The 23159-nt window shown below is 49.2% G+C and overlaps 1 protein-coding gene across 1 annotated transcript in view; it reads right to left on the reverse strand.

The window, feature by feature from the left end:
- The window catches only part of CFAP46 (cilia and flagella associated protein 46), a 257741-nt gene that overhangs the window by 108252 nt on the left and 126330 nt on the right, over positions 1 to 23159 (reverse strand). Inside the window, exons 32-34 of the mRNA XM_073546509.1 lie at positions 7243 to 7389; positions 3670 to 3818; positions 3187 to 3285 (exon numbers count right to left, since the gene is read on the reverse strand). Coding sequence (XP_073402610.1) covers positions 3187 to 3285; positions 3670 to 3818; positions 7243 to 7389 — 395 coding nt within the window. The remainder of the gene's footprint in view (positions 1 to 3186; positions 3286 to 3669; positions 3819 to 7242; positions 7390 to 23159) is intronic.

Here is a 23159-nt window from a genome sequence, read left to right on the forward strand (position 1 = left end):
CCTAACTCTAAGACTAAGCTCACACGTAGCGGAATTCCCGTGGAAGTTACCGCGAGAATTCCGGAATTCCATTCCGCGGGAAAATCGCATTTTAAATTCCCGTGATTTTCCCGTGGAAAAACTAGCGATTTGCAAGCGTAATTAGCTACAGATCGCTTGGAGAACTGATTGACAGGTTAGTCACACTCGTCAAACTTAGTGTTTGACGAGTGTGACCAACTTTTTACTATTGAGGCCGCCTATGCGGCATCAGTAGTAAAAAGATATAATGTTAAAAATTTAAAAAAAAATAAAAAAATCTGGTTATATTCACCTTCCGACGTCCCGCGCAGCGTCCCCAGGCCTCCGCGATGCTCCGGCAGGTCCCGTTCCCAGTGATGCATTGCAGCAATGACCTTTGATGACGTCGCGTTCTCGCGAGACCGCTACAGCATCGCAAGACGCGACGTCAGCAAAGGTCATCGCAATGCATTACTGGGAACGCGAGCTGCCGCGTGTATCGCTGAGGCCTGGGGACGCTGTGCGGGACATTGGAAGGTGAATGTAACCCGATTTTTTTATTTTAATTCTATTTTTTACAGGGATAATGGTACCCACAGCCCGGAGGACAGTTGCCTCTCCTCCGGACCATGGGTACCATCCGCAAATGTTCTGCTTACTTTTCGCATGGTGGGCACAGCCACATGTGGAAAGTAAGCAGAACAATGCATTCCTATGTGGGCGGAATTGCCGTGATTCTGCAAATTAATGAGCATGTTGCGGATTTGTCCGAGATGCGATTCCGCCGCGGGAAAATCCGCAGCATTAGCACAGCATAGTGGAATCCCATATTAATGCATGCGATACTGTTTTTTCGCGTTTTCGCGGCAAAAACCACCGCAAAAAAAACCTGAACGTGTGAACGCAGCCTAAGGCCTGTTTCACACATCAGTTTTTTTGTGTCAGTTAAAATCCGCCAAAATGGCGGAAAGCGGATCCGTTGTTAACTGATGTGAACGGATGCCACTAGACCGTTTTTTTGTGACGGATCCGCCGAATGAAGAGAGAGAGAGAGAGAGAGAGAGAGAGAGAGAATTTTTCTGTCTGCCAGAAATGATTACAGCGGATCCTGCAGCACAAAAAACGTTACATGGTCCGTCCAGGCATCTCGGCGGACGCAAAAAAATTGACGGATCCGCAAAAAAACAAATCCAACGGATGGAAATCCGTCAAGATCCGCCAGTAATGCAAATCAATGGGGAAAAAAACGGATCCGCCAAAAAAAATTGCGGATCCATTTTTTTTTGCAAAAACGGCGGATTTTGACTGATGATCAAAAACGGAAGTGTGAAACAGGCCTAAGGGGACACGGCAGATTTGTATATTTGCTTGCTGTGTAATAAATACTTGTGCTCCCCATTAATTGAATTTTCTGGAGCATCTTTTCTTATACCTTTGCTATTCCTCCTAGAAATGTGGAAATAGACTGACAACTGGGTGTTACCAGATTGGGGGGGGGCAAGACCCTAAATAATCTGACAGTCCAGTCAGTCACTGAGACACACCCCTTTAACATAAACTTTTAAAAGTTCTATGAAAAGAAGCTTCAGAATATTCAAGCCATGGGAAACATAACTATTTACTAGAACAAACAAATCGGCAGGTCTGACGGGTCCCGGTACAGTTAGGGACTTAAAGGGAATCTGTCACCCCTTTTTTGAGATATCATATAATGATATCATTCAATTGTGTGTCACATAAGGATTCTCTTAGTACTTTTGCTTCCCCCTGACCCCGCATCTTTCATGCATAAATACCTTTTTTATATCGGTTCAGATGTATGTAAACTGCCATGGTCTGGTCCGATGGGCGGGGCTTATTCACCAGCTTCCCCCCTCCCTGTCTTGCTCTACGCAAGAAGAAATGCATACAGCAAGACAGGGAGGGGTGGGAGCAGGTGAATAAGCCCCGCCCAGCGGACCGGACCGCGGCAGTTTACATACATCTGAACCGATATTAAAAAAGGTATTTTTGCATGAAAGGTGCGGGGTCAGGGGGAAGCAAAAGTACTAAGAGAATCCTTATGTGACACACAATTGAATGATATCATTGTATGATATCTCAAAAAAGGGGTGACAGATTCCCTTTAGCACAATTTGCACCAAAGTCAGCTGAACCCCCCCTCCCCGATATAGGCAAGATCGGCCAGCAGTCTAATGTGTATGGGGGCCTGCCAAGTCTTCCCCAGGAAAAGGATCCATACTGGGAAATTTCATTGGCAGAACCTATTGTTTTATGAGGGGCTGTCAGATTCCGGCAGTGGCACTCTCCGAGAACAGAGGAACGCTTGGGCAAGTATATGGGGGAGTCGGGAGAAATTACCGTCACCAAAACGATCGTTCATCTGCCTCTTATCTAATATGTATGGGGCCTTTAGAGCTGCCAGCAGATGCTGTGTGATTCCTTGCAGGAGCCAAAAATGCAACATTAGTTATTTAAAACTGGGCAAGTCTGCAGAATGACTATAGAAACAAGAGGCGGGAACAGCGCATGAGCAGTCATCCCTCTGTTCATAGCAGCTTGAGGTGGGGTATAGTTTTCAAGTCAGACCTTGGTCTAGCGCAGGTTCCCTGCTGCTGCTCCTGTCTCTGTGTGTTGGCAGCAACGGTGACGTCACAACTGCAGAACCACAATCACTGAGCTCAGCGGTTCGTGCAGTCTGTATCAACAAGGCTGCTAAAATCAGTGATCAGCTGCAGTGGTCATGTGTGCAGTGGTCAAGTTTGCTCTAGTCGTAAAATCACCGCTGCAACAAGAAAAACAGAGAAAGGCGCAGCCAAAGAGACACCGCTAGAACTGGGGAGGGAGGGTACCTGCTTTATTTATTTTATATGAACCCAAATGTTTGGGGCCATATATTTACCCTTTAGCCTCAACCACCCTGCAATTGACCCAGTAAACCCTTGTTTCGTAAGACACCCTGAACACTTCCAAAAACTAGAATAAAAACCTCCGAAGGAGACAGTAGCTTCCATTTTTCTGTCGTTTTTAATGAGGGCCACTTCGGTTGGAAAATGTGAGAGAATTAACAGTACTTTTCATTCTTCTGATGTCTTTCTGTAATGCTCATATCCTAACTAATTAACAAATGAAGGATTTTAAGTCACATTGAAAACAAAAAAAAGGCAGAAAAAATGGACGATTTACCTTATCTGCTCGTATTCACTAATGAACACATTCCCGGCTGCTCTCTGGTGATAGCTGACGGCGTGGTACAATTTTAGGCTGGTACACACTTGAGAAAGTCTATTAAAAGGAGGACGGAAAAACGGACAGAAATTATTCTCATTTCACATGATGTGCACCGACATGTCTATATGCCAGTAATATCCCTGGATGGGAGAAACATGTTCCAAACCACGTAAGAAAGTTGTAGCGTATATAATAAAGCAAGCTCTGGAGGCAGATTCTCCGGGAGATCTATGTCCGTCCCATACATTTTAACAGCTCATTTACATATTAAGAAAAATGTGGATTTCTAAGGAATAAAACATCAGACCGCAGATATCAAGGTATCATTTGATTCAACTTTCTATGACCTCCATGACCAAGAACACAAGTTAGGAGGGTTGATCCTACTGACAGATTCTCTTTAAGTGCTGAATACACGTGTGAACAGATTGCACTGACCTCAGGTGATAGAGCGCTGAGAGGCTTTTACTTTGGACAACGTCGTGGGCAATCACTTCTTCAAGCTGGAGAACGGGGAGGCTCAGGTGAGGGAATGAGATGTTCTGCAACTCCTTTACTAGCAAGTCCAGGTAGTAAAGGCTGTACATCTGTAAAACAAGGCGTAACACACATCATCATAGTTATTAAAGCCCAGAAATCTTCATTATTAAATGTGTGTTTCAAGACGGTCAGTTCTGTGAGTGTAACATAAATCTGGAGGAAGCGTGCGGAAATCCTCATTCGGATGAATTAAACTGAACTACAATCACAGATACAGCGTGTCTGCATCAGATCTGCTGCGTGTGAATGTGCCCCAGGTGCTTGCACATGGCCAGCTTTTATTATGTTTTAGAACGCTGTTTATTCAGTTGAAACTAGGAGCATGTTCCAGAAAGAACAGAAGTAGCATCCGTTTTGTATACTTTCTCTCCTTTTATGATCCACTCCTGGTTTCTTCCCCAAGCTTCACATGACCACCCTTATGAATCCACTGAATCCTTTAAAAGGAACCTTGTACCAGGTTTTCCCAATGTAAACTAACGCCATCACCGTAAATCACAGTCCAGTGACCTGTATATAAGCCCCAACTGCCTCCGCATATCCCAAAAAATGCCTGTTACAATTCCCCTATAATGCGCGGTCTTGCTCGGCGCCTCCTCTATTCCCGCGATCGACGTCCTCCAGTCTTGCTTGATGTGGATGACGCGTCCTACATAATCCAAACAGCACCGCCAATCTTGCAACTGCGCGGTTGAAGCGCAGACCTGCACAGGCGCTTCGCTCCACCCTGCTGAGCGCACTTTAATGTGCATGTGCCGGATTACAAGTCTGTGCCCTGGCCTGCAGAAGGGCGAGATTGGCGGCATTGTGGGAAACGTGAATGTTAAGGTGTTATAATGTTATAGACTGATCCTTGTGGCTATGTTGTACATGCTGTGTTCTGTCTTCTATCAATGAGGACTCTGAATAATATCTACTAAGGCAATAAGCACTTTACCTCTTATGCTCTTTAACCTACTCTACTTTTTAAACATCTAGTGAGGGACAGGAGGGACAGCCGCCGACGAGCGGGGACGCCATTCTCGCTACACCTAGGGCGCCAACCCCCGCTGATAGGCCGTTTAAGACATATAGGTGCAATGAATATAGGTAACAATTTTTACATTGAGATTCCTCCTGGTGATGTCTCAAACCAGGATACATATGTTGCTAATTATCCTCTTTTGAAACAAATTTTGCCTTTATAGTGCCATACAAGTGTCCTCTTATTATCACACTTGGACATATCTACTGTTGTGTCTGTTGTTTCCTGCCCTGCCCCACTTAGAGGGCTGACAGGGTGAGCCGGTTATAGGGTTCCATCTCCGCTGGTATGTAGGGTCGTTCAGCTTTTTCATTGGGGATAGGCACTTCTCTATGGTATCTTTTACAAGTGTCTACATGATAATTGCACTTTAATAATTAATTTTTAAATTAAGTAAATATAAGTTTTATTTTCATTTAGTTTTTAAGTATGGGGTTCTACGTTGAATTTGAACCATGGTTACATACGTGACTGCAATGCCCTATACATGGGGAAAGCAACACAGTGAATCGGAAAAACTATACAACATTTTAAATTGGAGATATTTGTTATTATTACACCTACTAGATTTTGGGATAGGATTTTGAAGACAGGAATACCCCTTTACAATAACTAGACAACAAAAATAGGTGCAAATGCAATAATGGGTCAGACCCCAGCTGTTAATACAGTCTGCTGTGTACAGTAGTACATAGAGGCTGTAGAAGCCAATTGATCCAAATTTTTTAATGAAACCATATTGATAGTACCATATTTTAGCCAAAATGCATGCACCTTTAAGTAACAAAATGACGCAGAGGGAAAGCTAGTTAATACAGAAAAGCACCACCATTCACATAGTCCCAATCTGTAAGTGGCAACACAGCTTGGATCACTTGCCCTCACGTGGAAATAAACTTTCTCTTGAACTATTGAAATAAGTGTGTGCGGTTAATTCATCTCTTCCTGACATGACTTGCATCTGACAAAGTAAAGGTATGGACCCTGTAAAACTTACAGAAGGTATGAAATGATGAGCAAGTAGCTGACTTACAGAGGCCTGGTTATGGATGGCCCAGGAAGCCGCCACATCTTGTGCAGAGTGCACCCCAATCCTGAAAGGGGGAGAACTGGCCTCCATTCTCATAGAGTCATAGAATGGTAGAATTGGAAGGGAACTCCAAGGTTCGTGTCCAACCTCCTACACAATGCAGGATTCATTAAAGAATGTCAGACAGGATGTCTGTCCAGCCTTTGTTAGAAAACCTTGATTGAAGGAGAACTCACCACCTCTCGCGGCAGCCTGTATCACTCACTCTATGTGCTTCGATAATGACCAACCGAATCCAGCGAGAAGTCCAAACCTTTGTGCGGGCCTTCCGGAATGACAAACAAGAAATCTGAATGTCTGAAGTAGCGCTGCATGGCTCTAATGACACACTTACTCCCTAAAACCGCCTCACACCCTCCGGATGGGCGGAAAAAGTGCCCCCTTGATCTTGTGGAAAGGTTTCAGGGGATCTGGACTCCATGTTGCAAACACACATGCTATGGTGACGGGCAGGAGTCAAAAAGTCAATAAAGCGACTGAGAAAGGCTCATTTTAGTATCAGGATTATACAACCATTGTCAGGCAGATTTTCAAAGTTAGTCATTTCAGGGTTAAGAAATCAATTCATTAATGAATGAAGTTTGTGTTGTGAAATCTGGGGCAGATCTGCTTTAACGCTCGACATTCACTTTTTTAGAGAAAACCTAGAACAGAAATTTTAGTAAAAGCTCAAAAACAAACAAAACAAAAAGCCACAGACCTCTAATAAGAAAAGTCTGCACTGCGTGAGAAGTTCCTAACAACAGGGCTGGCCGTGATAGGCCGGAAATCTGGAAACTTTCTTGTTCAATACCAAAGAACAAAAAGACGTTTTCCGTAATGGATTACCATTTACCGCTCAGCTTTCAGAAGCAGCGAGCTCGGGGCAAAGTTAGCCATGCCTCTACACACAGTGCAAGAACTCTGAAAACTGCAAGTTATTATATCTGACTTTATAGCATTGCTTCACTTCCAGGACGTTCTGCAGTATTGTACCCTAGAAGAATGTAACATTACTGCTACTGGCTCATACTAAGGAGACCAAAAATCCCAAAGCTGCAAACCAAAGTCCCACAAAGATGACCTATAAATAAAGACATACTGGTAATGTACTGGTCAGAAGTAGAGATGAGCGGATTTGTTCGGATTTGGTTCCGAATACGATCGGACTCGAATATTGTTTTTGCAATATTCGTCGAACACAGCCGAACGTCATTAGAGTCAATGGGAGTAGAAATTACCGAATATGTTCGGACCCGATCGTAAGACATACATTCGGCACGAATATTGTTCGATTATGCCTCGAATATGTCAAAATCAGATTCGGGGACAAAAGACGAACAAATTCGCTCATCTCTAGTCATAAGGCCTTACTCACTGGTTTTACAATTGTGCTCCTGTTCACGGTCAGGTAAGATGTATCTTGTCTAAAAGCATCTCGGACTTCATCAGGACTGTCAAATCCGGCCCACTCCTCCGCAGTAGAAGGTAAGGCGTCTAGAGGAGCTTTTCTCCTGGGCTTTTCCTTGATGGTAATTAAGAAAAAATAAATACATAAATAAAATAGAGTTCAAATGACAAAAACTGTAAAATATAATGATACAATTATATATTGAATTTATGGTTTACATTGAAACCATATTGAGAGCCTCTAGCTATCCCCACCACCCAGTGCAGTGTGCAGATCATTCCTGAGCAGTAGTTGAAAGCAGCTTGTAAAGGAGCATGAACTTGGCACTGAATCAGCACTGCAGCATGGCGTTTAGGAGAGAAGGAAGAAAAATTATTTTGTACGGACAAAAAACAGCAAGTCTATCTCTCCAACAACCAAAGTACTGCTCACTAGTCAGCTCCCCAGTATATCGCCACGATACACCACATCCAAATCCCATGTTCTACTTCTGTACCTACTACTTGTAAAATCAAACACCTTTGCACCCTCGGTCAACCAAAGATAACTTGTATCCTACCTGTCAGTAAGGACCTGCTCCACTTGTCAGCAACCTGGTACATCTTAGGCATTCACCTAAGCCAGATCGTGAATCCTATTCCTCTCTCTGTTCGAAGCAAAATAAATATCCTGCATTTTTCTTACCTAGCTAATAAAGATTTTGCCCACTGACTGAAGCATCTATCTACAGTCATGGCCAAAAGTTTAGAGAATGACACAAATATTAATTTTTACAAAGTCTACTGCTTCATTTTTTCTAATGGCAATTTGCATATACTCCAGAATGTTATAAAGAGTGATCAGCTTAACAGCAATTACTTGCAAAGTCAATATTTGCCTAGAAAATTAACTTTATCCCCCAAAACACATTTCAACATCATTGCAGACCTGCCTTAAAAGGACCAGCTAACATCGTTTCAGTGATTGCTCCATTAATACAGGTGTGGGTGTTGATGAGGACAGGGCTGGAGATCAATCTGTCATGATTAAGTAAGAATGACACCACTGGACACTTTAAAAGGAGGCTGGTGCTTGGCATCATTGTTTCTCTTCTGTTAACCATGGTTATCTCTAAAGAAACACGTGCAGTCATCATTGCACTGCACAAAAATGGCCTAACAGGGAAGAGTATCGCAGCTACAAAGATTGCACCTCAGTCAACAATCTATCGCATCATCAAGAACTTCAAGGAGAGAGGTTCCCTTGTTGCCAAAAAGGCTCCAGGGCGCCCAAGAAAGACCATCAAGCGCCAGGACCGTCTCTTAAAAGTGTTTCAGCTGCGGGATCGGGCTACCAGCAGTGCAGAGCTTGCTCAGGAATGGCAGCAGGCAGGTGTGAGTGCATCTGCACGCACTGTGAGGCGGAGACTCTTGGAGCAAGGCCTGGTCTCAAAGAGGGCAGCAAAGAAGCCACTTCTCTCCAGAAAAAACATCATGGACAGACTGATATTCTGCAAGAGGTACAGGGAGTGGACTGCTGAGGACTGGGGTAAAGTCATTTTCTCTGATGAATCCCCTTTTCGATTGTTTGGGACATCTGGAAAACAGCTTATTCGCAGAAGACCAGGTGAGCGCTACCACCAGTCTTGTCTCATGCCAACTGTCAAGCATCCTGAAACCATTCATGTGTGGGGTTGCTTCTCAGCCAAGGGAATGGGCTCTCTCTCAGTCTTGCCTAAAAACACAGCCATGAATAAAGAATGGTACCAGAATGTCCTCCATGAGCAACTTCTCCCAACCGTCCAAGAGCAGTTTGGTGATCAACAATGCCTTTTTCAACATGATGGAGCACTTTGCCATAAAGCAAAGGTGATAACTAAATGGCTCAGGGAACAAAACATAGAGATTTTGGGACCATGGCCTGGAAACTCCCCAGATCTTAATCCCATTGAGAACTTGTGGTCAATCATCAAGAGACGGGTGGACAAACAAAAACCTTCAAATTCAGACAAAATAAAAGCATTGATTTTGCAAGAATGGACTGCTATCAGTCAGGATTTGATCCAGAAGTTGATTGAGAGGATGCCAGGGAGAATTGCTGAGGTCCTGAAGAAGAAGGGTCAACACTGCAAATATTGACTTGCTGCATTAACTCATTCTAACTGTCAATATAACCTTTTGTTACTCATAATATGATTGCAATTATATTTCTGTATGTGATAAAAACATCTGACAAACACAAATAAAAACCAGAGGGCAACAGATCATGTGAAAATATAATATTTGTGTCATTCTCTAAACTTTTGGCCATGACTTGTACTCCAATCATTCATTGATAATCAGAATTTAAGCTTATTTTCTCCTCCATTAGTTCATAAGTCTGAGCCAATGCCAGCAACAAAAGTACCCAGCAGACTAATGACAATAATCAGGACCTGCAGTCCTTGCTATATCTTACTTACTGTATATACTCGAGTATAAGCCGAGGCATATACTTTTGCCACGAAAAACTTGCTAAGCTTATTGGCTCGAGTATAAGCGGGGTATGCATTGTCCTCTCATCCCTATCCTGGTATGCATGGCTCCTCCGTCCCTCCTCCGTCCCTTATTGGCTCGAGTATAAGCGGGGTATGCATTGTCCTCTCATCCCTATCCTGGTATGCATGGCTCCTCCGTCCCTGTCATAGTATGTATGGCTCCCCAGTCCCTATCATGGTATGTATGGCTCCCCAGTCCCTGTCATTGTATGTATGGCTCCCCAGTCCCTGTCATTGTATGTATGGCTCCCCAGTCCCTGCCATTGTATGTATGGCTCCCCAGTCCCTGTCACTGTATGTATGGCTCCCCAGTCCCTGTCATTGTATGTATGGCTCCCCAAGCCCTGTCACTGTATGTATATGGCTCCCCAGTCCCTGTCATTGTATGTATGGCTCCCCAGTCCCTGTCATGGTACGTATGGCTCCCCAGTCCCTGTCACTGTATGTATGGCTACCCAGTCCCTGTCACAGTATTATGGCTCCCTAGTCCCTGTCATTGTATGTATGGCTCCCCAGTCCCTGTCATTGTATGTATGGCTCCCGAGTCCCTGTCATTGTATGTATGACTACCCAGTCCCTGTCACTACCCAGTCCCTGTCATCGTATGTATGGCTCCCCAGTCCCTGTCATTGTATGTATGGCTCCCCAGTCCCAGTCATTGTATGTATGGCTCCCCAGTCCCTGTCATTGTATGTATGGCTCCCCAGTCCCTGTCATTGTATGTATGGCTCCCCAGTCCCTGTCACTGTATGTATGGCTCCCCAGTCCCTGTCACTGTATGTATGGCTCCCCAGTCCCTGTCATTGTATGTATGGCTCCCCAGTCCCTGTCACTGTATGTATGGCTCCCCAGTCCCTGTCACTGTATGTATGGATCCCCAGTCCCTGTAATTGTATGTATGGCTCCCCAGTCCCTGTCACTGTATGTATGGCTCCCCAGTCCCTGTCACGATATGTATGGCTCCCCAGTCCCTGTCACAGTATTATGGCTCCCCCGTCCCTGTCATAGTATGTTTGCTCCCCAGTCCCTGTCATAGTATGTATGGCTCTCCAGTCTTTGTCATAGTATGTTTGGCTCCCCAGTCCCTGTCATAGTAACTTTGGCTCTCCAGTCCCTGTCATAACATGTATTAGGCGTCGGGTTTCTGTCGCTGCACAGCAGAGATCCCGAGCCTTGCCTTCGGTGGTCTCCCATTCCTCTCCGGCCACAGAGGAGCCTGCTCAGCAGACTCGTCGATCCCGGCGCTCTGCTCAGACCAGCTTTGTGGGTTTGGTTGCTGCTGCCACCTATGGTCCAGCTATAGCAATGCATGTTGGTCTGCAGCGAACAACTCCAGGGACTAAGTCCTCCTTTCGGTCCACTGAGCATGCCCATGGGACGATCTCCCATTGGAGATCAGAGGTCACATGCTCAGGTCCTTCTCCAGCTCGGATTGGACCACCAGGAAGGTCCCGGAAGGACGCTGCTATAAAAGTTTTGCATGGCCGCTCAGCCATGCGCTAGTATAGACTCAAATACTTATTGAGTGTATGTGTCATGTCGGACGCTGTTCACACCACAGCATCCGGCAGGCAGAGGTAGTTCCACCTCCAGCCACTATAGCCTCAGTGGCGCCGGTTTGATCTTCAGGCTCTCGGGGGTTAATCCTGCTGGAGACCAGGTTGGAAGGTTAGTCACGCCCACGGTCTTTAAATAGTCATACTGGCATATGGGCGTCGCCGATTATAGCTTGTGTTTCATACCAAGTGGTTCCGGTCTGGAGTGGAGGTGTTCAAGAGAGAGAGATTCATATCTGGTGTCGTATGATCCGTCGTTATCCTTTCTCCTTCCCATATTTGTGTTTAGTTGTGCCCTGTTCACATTACTGTTTATTCCTGTGTGTGTGCGGCGCAGTGCAGTTTAAGTTCTCCCTGTCTGTCATTATTTGTGTGGGAGCTTTGGTGGTGTGACTCCTCACTGGGTGGAGGGTTAAGTGCAGGGCTGAGCAGGAGATAAGGAAAGGTCGGAGGCTCAGGCATTTGCACCTTCAGCAAAAACCCTGGGTTGAGGGTCAGACAGGGTTTCCCCTAGTAAAAGGGACACCACAGGGGCCCCGGGTATTTCAGCCTTAGTTGAACTAAGCCCCCGTGACATTATAATCGGCCCACATTTTTTCAGGAGTCCATGGATCCATTAGATTCCATAACCCGCCAGTTGGCGGCGCTGTCCATACAGGTCTCCGAGTTGAAAGGGGCAGTTCAGCAGCAGGGCCTGGTAGTAGCAAAGGTGCAAACGGCATCTGCAGGTATCGGTGCAGAGCCGAAGTTTCCGCTGCCAGAACGATTTTCAGGCGATCGCAGCAAATTTGTCGTATTTCGGGAGGCCTGCAAATTATACTTCCGCATGCGGCCAATATCCTCAGGTAATGAGGCCCAGCGAGTAGGGCTGGTGTTGTCATTACTGAGTGGTGACCCCCAAGCATGGGCATTTTCCTTACCAGCTGACTCTGCTACATTTCTTTCGGTCGATAATGTTTTTTCTGCCCTCGGACTCATTTACGATGACCCTGACCGACTGGCTCTAGCGGAATCTAAAATCCGCGCCCTCCGCCAGGGGGAGCGCTTGGCAGAAGACTATTGTTCGGAATTTCGCCGCTGGGCTGTAGACACACAGTGGAATGACCCAGCACTGCGGAGCCAGTTTATTCATGGGGTATCAGGGAGGGTGAAACAAGCCCTCCTGATGTATGAGACTCCGGCATCATTGGAGTCTGCCATGAGTTTGGTGATACGTATTGATCGCCGTTTTCGTCAGGGGGCACAGGAGACGCTACCTCTGGGGGAAAACAGAGGTGCAGGTGTGGTTGAAGTAGATGAGTCCCCTGAACCTATGCAGATTGCTGGCGTGGCACAGGTTCAGCCTCGCGCTCCGGGGTTCCGGAAGCCCGGAGCATGTTTCTACTGTGGTAAAGGAGGTCATTATGTTAACGTTTGCCCGGTACTACCTAAGAGGGTCACACCGGCGGAAAACTGTTAAGCTCAGAGGGTATGGAGGAGACCCAACTGAGCGTATGCATATCCTCCATGATGGTATCTCAATGTATGCTCCCTGCCAAGGTTATTATCGCCGGCAGAGAGCTACCTATATCAGTGTTTGTGGATAGCGGTTCCGCCACCAATCTCATAGATGAGAAGTTTGCACACACCGCCGGGTTTAAGATCGAAAAACTTCCTCACCCCATACAGGTGGTGACCATTAATGCTGTTCCCCTCCCTCAAGGGGAGATTACTGAGTTTGTGGCAGAGGTGAAACTCCACATTGGGGTCCTACATTCTGAGTCGGTTACATGTAGGGTCCTCCGTAATCTCCCAGCACAAATGGTCCTGGGTTTTCCATGGTTGTCCAGGCACAACCCGGTAATTGATTGGAAAACTCAGGACATAGTACAATGGAGTGGTTTCTGCCAAGACAATTGCTTGGCCACATGTGTGTCCGCCGTGACGCCCAGCCTGCCGGAGGCTTTGCAGGATTTCGCGGATGTTTTCTCTGAGAAGGGTTGCTCAGAACTGCCTCCACATAGAGCCTATGACTGTGCTATTAGGTTAAAACCCGGGGCCAAATTACCTAAGGCCAAGATGTTTAATATTTCTGGCCCTGAGAGACAAGCTCTGAAAGACTACATCGCGGAGAGTCTGAGCAAAGGTCACATCCGGCCTTCGTCCTCGCCTGTAGCCGCGGGGTTTTTCTTCATTAAGAATAAAGATGGGGGGTTACGCCCGTGTCTGGATTTCCGAGAGTTAAACCAGATTACTATCCGTGATCCCTACCCAATGCCGTTGATCCCGGATTTGTTCAACCAGGTAGCGGGGGCGAAATGGTTTTCCAAGCTGGACCTCAGGGGGGCGTATAACCTCATAAGGGTCCGTCAGGGGGATGAGTGGAAGACGGCGTTTAACACTCCTGAGGGTCATTTTGAGAGTCTGGTTATGCCGTTTGGGTTGACCACCGCGCCTGCCGTTTTCCAACATTTTATTAATGATGTATTTGCTCATGTCCTGGGGAGATTTGTGATTGTATACCTGGATGATATCCTCATTTATTCTAGCGATCGGGACACTCATTTGGAGCATGTTAGGCAGGTGTTACAGTTGCTCCGGGAGAACCAGCTCTATGCTAAGCTGGAAAAATGTTTATTTTTTGTCCAGGAGTTGCCCTTTTTGGGATATATTGTGTCCGCAGCCGGTTTTAAAATGGACACCGCTAAGGTGCAAGCGGTGTTGCAATGGGAGAGGCCGGAGAGTCTGAAAGCACTCCAGCGGTTCCTTGGGTTTGCGAATTATTATAGGAAATTTATAAAACACTTTTCGACTGTCGCCAAACCGCTCACGGACATGACAAAGAAGGGTGCCGATCTGGCGAACTGGCCTGAGGTGGCTATACGTGCATTTGAGCGTCTGAAGAATAGTTTTGCTTCAGCCCCCATTCTGGTGCAACCAGACGTGTCTAAACCTTTTGTGGTAGAGGTTGATGCGTCGGAGGTGGGAGTGGGGGCAGTACTGTCTCAAGGCTCGTCCTTGAGCGAGATGCATCCATGCGCCTACTTCTCCAAGAAGCTGTCGCCGGCCGAACGGAATTATGATATCGGCAACAGGGAGTTGTTGGCCATCAAACTGGCTTTTGAGGAATGGCGACACTTCTTGGAGGGGGCGGCTCACCAGGTCACAGTTATCACCGACCATAAGAATCTGCTCTACCTGGAGTCGGCCAAGCGTCTGTCTCCTAGGCAGGCTCGCTGGGCATTGTTTTTTACTCGTTTCAATTTTCTTGTGACGTACCGTCCCGGGGCTAAAAACACCAAGGCGGATGCTTTGTCTAGGTGTTTTCCGGGGGGAGAACCTCGGGAAGAGCCGGTACCCATCCTCCAGAAAGGGGTAGTGGTCTCGGCTCTCACGACTGAGGTAGAGGCGGAGATTGCCGAGGCCCAAGAGGAGGTACCACCAGGACTTCCCGCCAACAAATCATTTGTACCCCTGCATCTTCGGCCTAAGGTGTTGAAGGAACACCACGATTCGGTACTGGCTGGTCACCCAGGGGTGAAGGGCACCTTAGAGCTGGTATCGCGTCGTTTCTGGTGGCCCAAAATCCGGCAGGACGTGGTCTCGTACGTGGCAGCTTGCATCACGTGCGCTAGGGCTAAGTCACCCCGAACCCGTCCTGCTGGCACGCTACAGCCTCTGGGGGTACCCAATAGGCCATGGACAGAAATCTCCATGGATTTTATCACTGACTTGCCAGCCTCGGCAGGGAACACGGTCATCCTGGTGGTGGTTGACCGTTTTTCAAAGATGGCGCATTTTGTGGCGTTGTCCTCTTTGCCCAATGCTAAGACGTTGGCTCAGGTATTTGTGAAGGAGGTGGTCAGACTCCACGGAGTACCGTCTGACATAGTATCTGATAGGGGTACGCAATTTGTGGCGAGGTTTTGGAAAGCTTTTTGCTCTAGCTTGGGGATCAAGTTGTCACATTCATCGGCGTTTCATCCACAGTCTAATGGACAAACTGAGCGCATGAACCAAAATCTAGAACAGTATTTACGATGCTTTGTGTCCGACAACCAGGAGGAGTGGTCTACTTTCCTTCCTCTGGCCGAATTCGCATTAAATAATCACCGCCAAGAGTCATCAGGAGAGTCTCCATTCTTTTGTGTGTACGGTCAACATCCTCAGTTTTGTACCTTACGTCAGGGTGACTCCGGGGGTGTCCCGGAGGAGGATCAGCTAGGAGCCCAATTGTCATCAGTCTGGAGGCGGGTGAAACAGCGTTTGTTGAGCATGAGTGCCAGGTACAAACGGGTGGCTGACAGTAGACGCGTGCCAGGTCCGGACCTGTGTGTGGGTGAATGGGTGTGGTTAGCTACGAAGAACATAAAACTCAAAATCCCATCTTTAAAACTGGGTCCAAGGTTTATTGGGCCTTTTAGGATTTGTGCCATCATTAACCCAGTGGCTTATCGGTTGGAACTTCCTGCGGTGTACAGAATACATAACGTTTTTCACAGGGCTTTATTGAAAAAGGTGGTAGGCTTGGTGGACACGACGCCGATGCCACCTCCAGTCATGGTGGATGGCGAGTTAGAGTTCGAGGTCGCCAAGGTGGTGGACTCTCGAGTAGTACGCCGTACTCTTCAGTATTTGGTGCACTGGCGGGGGTATGGTCCAGAGGAGAGGTCTTGGGTTCCAGCCTCAGACATACATGCGGATCGGCTGGTCAGTTCTTTTCACCGTCGTCATCCGGACAAGCCGGGTCCTATGAGTCTTGAGGGCCCTGGGGTCCCTCGTAGAAGACGGGGTACTGTCATGTCGGACGCTGTTCACACCACAGCATCCGGCAGGCAGAGGTAGTTCCACCTCCAGCCACTATAGCCTCAGTGGCGCCGGTTTGATCTTCAGGCTCTCGGGGGTTAATCCTGCTGGAGACCAGGTTGGAAGGTTAGTCACGCCCACGGTCTTTAAATAGTCATACTGGCATATGGGCGTCGCCGATTATAGCTTGTGTTTCATACCAAGTGGTTCCGGTCTGGAGTGGAGGTGTTCAAGAGAGAGAGATTCATATCTGGTGTCGTATGATCCGTCGTTATCCTTTCTCCTTCCCATATTTGTGTTTAGTTGTGCCCTGTTCACATTACTGTTTATTCCTGTGTGTGTGCGGCGCAGTGCAGTTTAAGTTCTCCCTGTCTGTCATTATTTGTGTGGGAGCTTTGGTGGTGTGACTCCTCACTGGGTGGAGGGTTAAGTGCAGGGCTGAGCAGGAGATAAGGAAAGGTCGGAGGCTCAGGCATTTGCACCTTCAGCAAAAACCCTGGGTTGAGGGTCAGACAGGGTTTCCCCTAGTAAAAGGGACACCACAGGGGCCCCGGGTATTTCAGCCTTAGTTGAACTAAGCCCCCGTGACATTATGACGATGGATGCATGTATTTGGTGACTGACTCATTATGAAACCCCTACCCTTGGTTGTGTTTGTCGTTAGGGTTCAGCGGTTAGAGTCAGCGCCTGTCAGTGGCTACTGTATATGCCACAGTGCAGTCCAGCCTTCTGCACACTAGCGTCCGATGGTGTTGCCCACTGCAGGGCACTATCGTACCGCGGCAAGTGACAGCCATGCCTGTGCAACACCTTGCGCAACCTGCGCTTATCTGGCCCAATCCTGGGCGATTAGTGGAGTCCGCCTGAGCGGCACTGTGCACACTTGCACGCGTTATATTTAGCTGGCACCGCAGTCGCGGCGCCGAGCGCTAGCGGTCTAGAGGGACTGCAGTCCTGCGGTCTAAGGGCCGAGTCCTGTGCCCATACGCTATGCGCTTTCTCTGCCGAGTCCTGTGGGGTTAACAGGCTCCGGCGTTTCTGTTAGCAGCTCTGTAAAGTAACAGAGTTCTTCTCTGTGCACACCGGGTCAGTGGTTAACCCGCCGGTGTTCACTTAATACTCCGCCATTACTAAGCAGCAGTTTTCCATGTCTGCATGGTGGACCCCAGGCTGCGAACGCACCTCGTTATCTTTTTATTACTTGGTGCGTTCCGTAAGCCTAACCTTATACTAGCGCCAGGGTCTGGCTAGTAATGGCGGACGAACAGCGACTCCTATGAAACATCCAGCAGCTGGAGGGCAGGTTGGCGGCTCTTGAGTGCTCAGCCTCAGCTTTGGTTCTTTCCGCAGCTGCTGTTTAGGCAGCCACAGAGGCTGTCTCCCGTGTGTCCACTGCCACCCCTGCCTCAACGTTATTCCACCTCCCGCTGCCCGAGAAGTTCTCGGGTGATAGTGCTTCTTGTAGGGGATTCATCAGCCAATGCACCATACAGCTATAGCTGCTGGCTGCATGATTCCCCTCCGAGCGGGCTAAAGTGGGTTTTGTTATTTCTCTCCTGTCAGGCAGGGCTCTGGAATGGGCCACACCGCTGTGGGAGTGTGGTGATCATGTGGTGCGGAGTGCCTCGCAGTTCTTGGGCACTCTGAAGCAGGTCTTCTTGGGGCTGCGAGTCACCCATGATACCGCACTCCAGCTGCTGGCATTATTGCAGGGCTCGTCTCTGGACAGCCATTATGCCATCCAGTTCCGGACGCTGACTTCAGAACTGGAGTGGTCAGATAAGACTCTCGTTCCGGTGTTTTGAAGTGATCTGGCTGGTCATGTAAAAGGCCACGAGGGAGATTCCCGCCACACTGGAGGAGCTTATCACCATCTCCACCCGCATAGACCTTAGTTTTTGCGGACCGAAGGTTGGAGGGGTCCCAGTGTAGGCAGAGGTTTAGGTTGGCACCCAGTTTTGTTAAACCTCTGGAACCTCCCAATCGGGCGTCCGAGCTCCCAGGGGTCATGGGGGATTTTCACGTGGGATTCATGGCCCCGGTCCGCACGAGTACCCGTGGTCAGTCACAGCTGCCAGCAGTCTGGTTACCCAGCCAACAGGTGCCCACAGCGGCCGGGAGAACGCTCACGTCTAGTGGCCGTAGGTGGCGACTCACTAGAATCTGCGGCGTTTTCCTCCAAGTTGTCCTTTAAGGGGACACTTGAGTTTGGTTCTTCCACTCTGGCGGTGGAAGTTTGCGTGGATTCCGGAGTGGAGGGCAATTTTATGTCATCGGCCTTCGTTCAACTGCACGCAATACCACTGGTTATGATATCTAAGCCAGTCACCATCAGAGTAGTGAACGGCGCGACTCTGCCCTCACAGATTACCCACCAAACCGCTCCATTGATACTCTCAGTGTCTCCATCTCATCAGGAGATGATATCCCTCCTCGTCATGCCTGAGGGTATCGACCAGGTCGTTCTAGGGGTCCCCTGGTTGTGGTTTCACTCTCCCCATATAGAGTGGTCCTCGGGGAGTATTCTTGGTTGGAGTAAGTCATGTGAGGGTAGATGTCTGAGGCAGTGCATCCAGGTTGACTCCACCGAGGTCCCCGCAGGTCTTTCCTCGCTCCCCAAACACTATCGACAGCATGTGGACATGTTCTCCAAAAAGGAGGTGGATACCCTTCCACCACATCGCCCCTATGACTGTCCTATTGACCTCTTGCCGGGTGCTGAGCCTCCCCGGGGTCGAGTCTACCCCTTATCTCTCCTGAAGACAGAGGCCATGTCTCAATACATCAGGGAGAATCTGGCAAGAGGATTCATTAGGAAGTCAGTGTCACCAGCGGGGGCGGGATTCTTCTTCGTCCAGAAGAAGAATGGAGAACTACGTCCCTGCATCGATTACAGGGGTCTTAACGCCATAACCATTAAGAATAAGTATCCTCTGCCCTTGATATCGGAACTGCTTGATGGGTTATGAGGAGCGAGAGTGTTTACTAAATTTGATCTGCGGGGGGCTTACAACCTGATTCGCATCCGTGAGGGGGACAAATGGAAGAAGGCTTTTAACACCAGGGACGGGCACTATGAATACCTGGTGATGCCCTTCCAGCCGTCTTCCAAGACTTTGTGAATGACATCTTCCGGGGTATGCTCATCACCTCGGTTGTAGTCTATCTGGATGATATCCTCATCTACTCTCCAGATATTGACTCCCACCGGAGAGAGGTTTGCAAAGTTTACGACCTCCTACGGACGAACTCCCTCTATGCCAAGTTGGAGAAGTGTGTGTTTGAGCAGGAGTCCTTGCCTTTCCTGGGCTATATCACCTCTGCCCAGGGATTGGCCATGGATCCTGCCAAACTACAGGTGGAGATGGATTGGCAGGAGCCCCATTCTATCAAAGCTGTGCAGTGCTTTATGGGGTTCATAAATTATTATCGCCATTTCATTCCCCACTTCTCGACTTTGGTAGCCCCCTTGGTGGCCCTCACCAAGAAGGGTGCAAATCTCAAGTTGTGGTCAGAATCAGTCTCCAAGGCTTTCTCCTCCATTTAGACCCATTTCACTAGCGCTCCCATTCTACATCACCCTGATGTAGATAAACCCTTCATTCTGGAGGTGGATGCCTCTTCCGTCAGTGCTGGAGAGGTCCTGTTCCAGAAGGACTCGCAAGGTCGGAAGCACCCATGCTTCTTCTTCTCCAAGACCTTCACACCGGCGGAGAGGAATTATTCCATCAGGGACAGGGAGTTGCTAGCGATGAAGTTGGCCTTCTCGAAGTGGAGACACCTCCTGGAGGGGGCTCGCCACCCTTTCCAGGTGTTCACTGACCACAAGAACCTGGTGTATTTGCAGACGGCCCAGCGGCTAAATTCTCGCCAGGCCAGATGGTCCTTGTTCTTCTCTGGTTCCATTTCACCCTCCATTTCCTTTCCAGTAATAAGAACGTCAGGGCAGATACTCTCTCCCGCTCCATGGTGTCATCGGAGGAGAAGCCTCGGCTGATCGTCCTGTCCGAGAGCCTGAGGACCGTGGCTCCGGTCGCACTTGAATCAGTACCTCCATGCAAGATATTTGTCCCTGCCCGTCTGCGACCGGAGGTCCTCTCTTGGGCTCATTCGTCCAGGGTGGGTGGACATTTCGGGACAAAACGGACCTCTGAGCTTCTGGCGAGGACGTACTGGTGGCCGCATATGGCCCGTGACGTCAGGGACTATATTCAGGCGTGCATCTCTTGCGCTCAGAATAGGTCCTCTCGGCAGCGGCCCACTGGGCTACTTCACCCTCTGCCAGTACCGGACAGGCCCTGGGAGATGGTCAGTATGGACTTTGTGGTGGGACTGCCTAAGTCCAGTGGCAGCACGGTCATTTGGGTTGTCACCGACCACTTCTCCAAGATGGTGCACCTGGTACCTCTCTCCAGGTAACCTTCTGCACGGGGCCTGGCAGCGTTGTTTATTAAGCACGTTTTCCGCCTGCACGGCATGCCGGATAAGATTGTCAGCGACCGGGGTCCTCTGTTTGCGTCTCAGTTCTGGAGAGAGCTCTGTAGCCTGCTCAGCACTGAGCTAAATCTCTCCTTGGCCTATCATCCTGAGACGAACGGGTTGGTGGAGAGAGCCAACCAGACCCTGGTCACATATCTACGACATTTTGTCTCGGCCAGGCAGGATGACTGGGCATCCTTGCTGCCATGGGCGGAGTTCGTTTTGAACAACGCTGTGGCCAACTCTACCGGTCAGACCCCATTCCTCCTAAACTACGGACAGCATGTGCGCGTCCCTGTGCCCATGCCCGTGTCATCCACTGACTCTAGGGTGGCAGACTGGGCGGTGGAGGCACGTGACATTTGGGATCGCACTCAGGATGCTATCCGGGCCTCCATGGAGAGAATGAGGGTCTCCGCTGACGCACACCGGCGCCCTGCTCCTACCTTTGCCCCTGGCGATTTAGTGTGGCTATCCACCCGTAACATCAGGCTGCGGGTTGAGTCCGCTAAGTTCGCACCTCGCTACATTAGCCCCTTCAAGGTCCTTGAGCAGGTCAACCCTGTGGTCTACCGTCTCGCCCTTCCACCACACTTAGCTATCACTGACACCTTCCACGTGTCCCTCATTAAGCCTGTTCACATGTCCCGGTTCTCCGAGTCATCTGCCGGGACATCAGACCTGTCTTCAGACGAGTTTGAGGTCAATGACATCGTGGGATGCAGGGTGGTGCGAGGTAAAAAGTTTTATTTGGTGGACTGGAAGGGTCATGGTCCAGAGGCTCGGACCTGGGAGCCAGTGGAGAACATCCACGCTCCGCTCCTCATTGCGGCATTTGAGCGTAGCAAGGCTGAGAGAGGGGGTGGGTAATGTTAGACATCGGATTTCTGTCGCTGCACGGCAGAGATCCCGAGCCTTGCCTTTGCAGTCTCCCATTCCTCTCCGGCTGGAGAGGAGCCTGCTCAGCAGACTTGTCGATCCCGGTGCTCTGCTCAGACCAGCTTTGTAGGTTTGGTTGCTGCTGCCACCTCTGGTCCAGTTATAGCAACGCATGTTGGTCTGCAGCGAACAACTCCAGGGACTAAGTCCTCCTTTCGGTCCACTGAGCATGCCCGTGGGACGATCTCCCATTGGAGATCGGAGGTCACATGCTCAGGTCCTTCTCCAGCTCGGATTGGATCACCAGGAAGGTCCCGGAAGGACGCTGCTATAAATGGTTCGCATGGCCGCTCGGCCATGCGCTAGTATAGACTCAAATACTTATGGAGTGTATGACAATGGATGCATGTATCTGGTGACTGACTCCTTATCAAACCCCTACCCTTGGTTGTGTTTGTCATTAGGGTTCAGCGGTTAGAGTCAGCGCCTGTCAGTGGTTACTGTATACGCCACAGTGCAGTCCAGCCTTCTGCACACTAGCGTCCGATGGTGTCGCCCACTGCAGGGCACTATCGTACCGCGGCAACTGTCAGCCACGCCTGTGCAATGCCTTGCGCAACCTGCGCTTATCTGGCCCAATCCTAGGCGATTAGTGGCGTCCGCCTGAGCGGCACTGTGCACACTCGCCGAGCGCTAGCGGTCTAGAGGGACTCCAGTCCTGCGGTCTAAGGGCCGAGTCCTGTGACCTTACGCTATACGCTTTCTCTGCCGAGTCCTGTGGGGTTAACAGGCTCCGGCGTTTCTGTTAGCGGCTATGTGAAGTAACAGAGTTCGCCCCTGTGCACACCGGGTCAGTGGTTAACCCGCCGGTGTTCACTTTATACTCCGCCATTACTAAGCAGCAGTTTTCCATGTCTGCACGGTGGACCCCAGGCTGTGAACGCACCTCATTATCTTTTTATTATTTGGTGCGTTCCGTCAGCCTAACAGTATGTTTGGCTCCCCAGTCCCTGTCATAGTATGTATGGCTCTCCAGTCCCTGTCATGGTACGTATGGCTCCCCAGTCCCTGTCATGGTATGTATGGCTCTCCAGTCCCTGTCATGGTATGCATGGCTCCCCAGTCCCTGTCATGGTATGTATGGCTCCCCAGTCCCTGTCATGGTATGTATGGCTCTCCAGTCCCTGTCATGGTATGTATGGCTCCCCAGTCCCTCTCCTTGTATGCATGGCTCCTTATCCCCTATCCTTATGTATGATTCCCGTTAAAAAAAAAACAAAAAAAAACATCCTATTTACCTTGCCTGTGCACTCTCAGTGGCACTGCATCTCGTTCCGGCTTCCAGCAGCTCTTCCAGCCGAGCGATCACGTGGCCCCGCTCATTAAGGTAATGAATATGCGCTCCACGCCTATGGGAGTTGAGAGGCGTGAATATTCATTACCTTAATGAGCTGGGCCACGTGATCGCTCGGCTGGAAGAACTGCTGGAAGCCGGAACGAGATGCAGTGAGGGCGCGCAGGCAGGTATGTGTGCTGGAAGCCGGCGGCACAGGCTTTGGCCACAGCTGCCAGCTCCTGGCTGTGTGACCTTCTGCTCCGCCGCTCCCCCTCCCCCGCCGGCTTTCTCGGACTGTGACTCATGTATAAGCCGGGGGGGAGGGGGGGTCGTT

This window comes from Dendrobates tinctorius, unplaced genomic scaffold (genome assembly GCF_039654945.1).
Source record: "Dendrobates tinctorius isolate UK_male_01 unplaced genomic scaffold, ASM3965494v1 ptg000147l, whole genome shotgun sequence".
Taxonomy (NCBI): domain Eukaryota; kingdom Metazoa; phylum Chordata; class Amphibia; order Anura; family Dendrobatidae; genus Dendrobates; species Dendrobates tinctorius.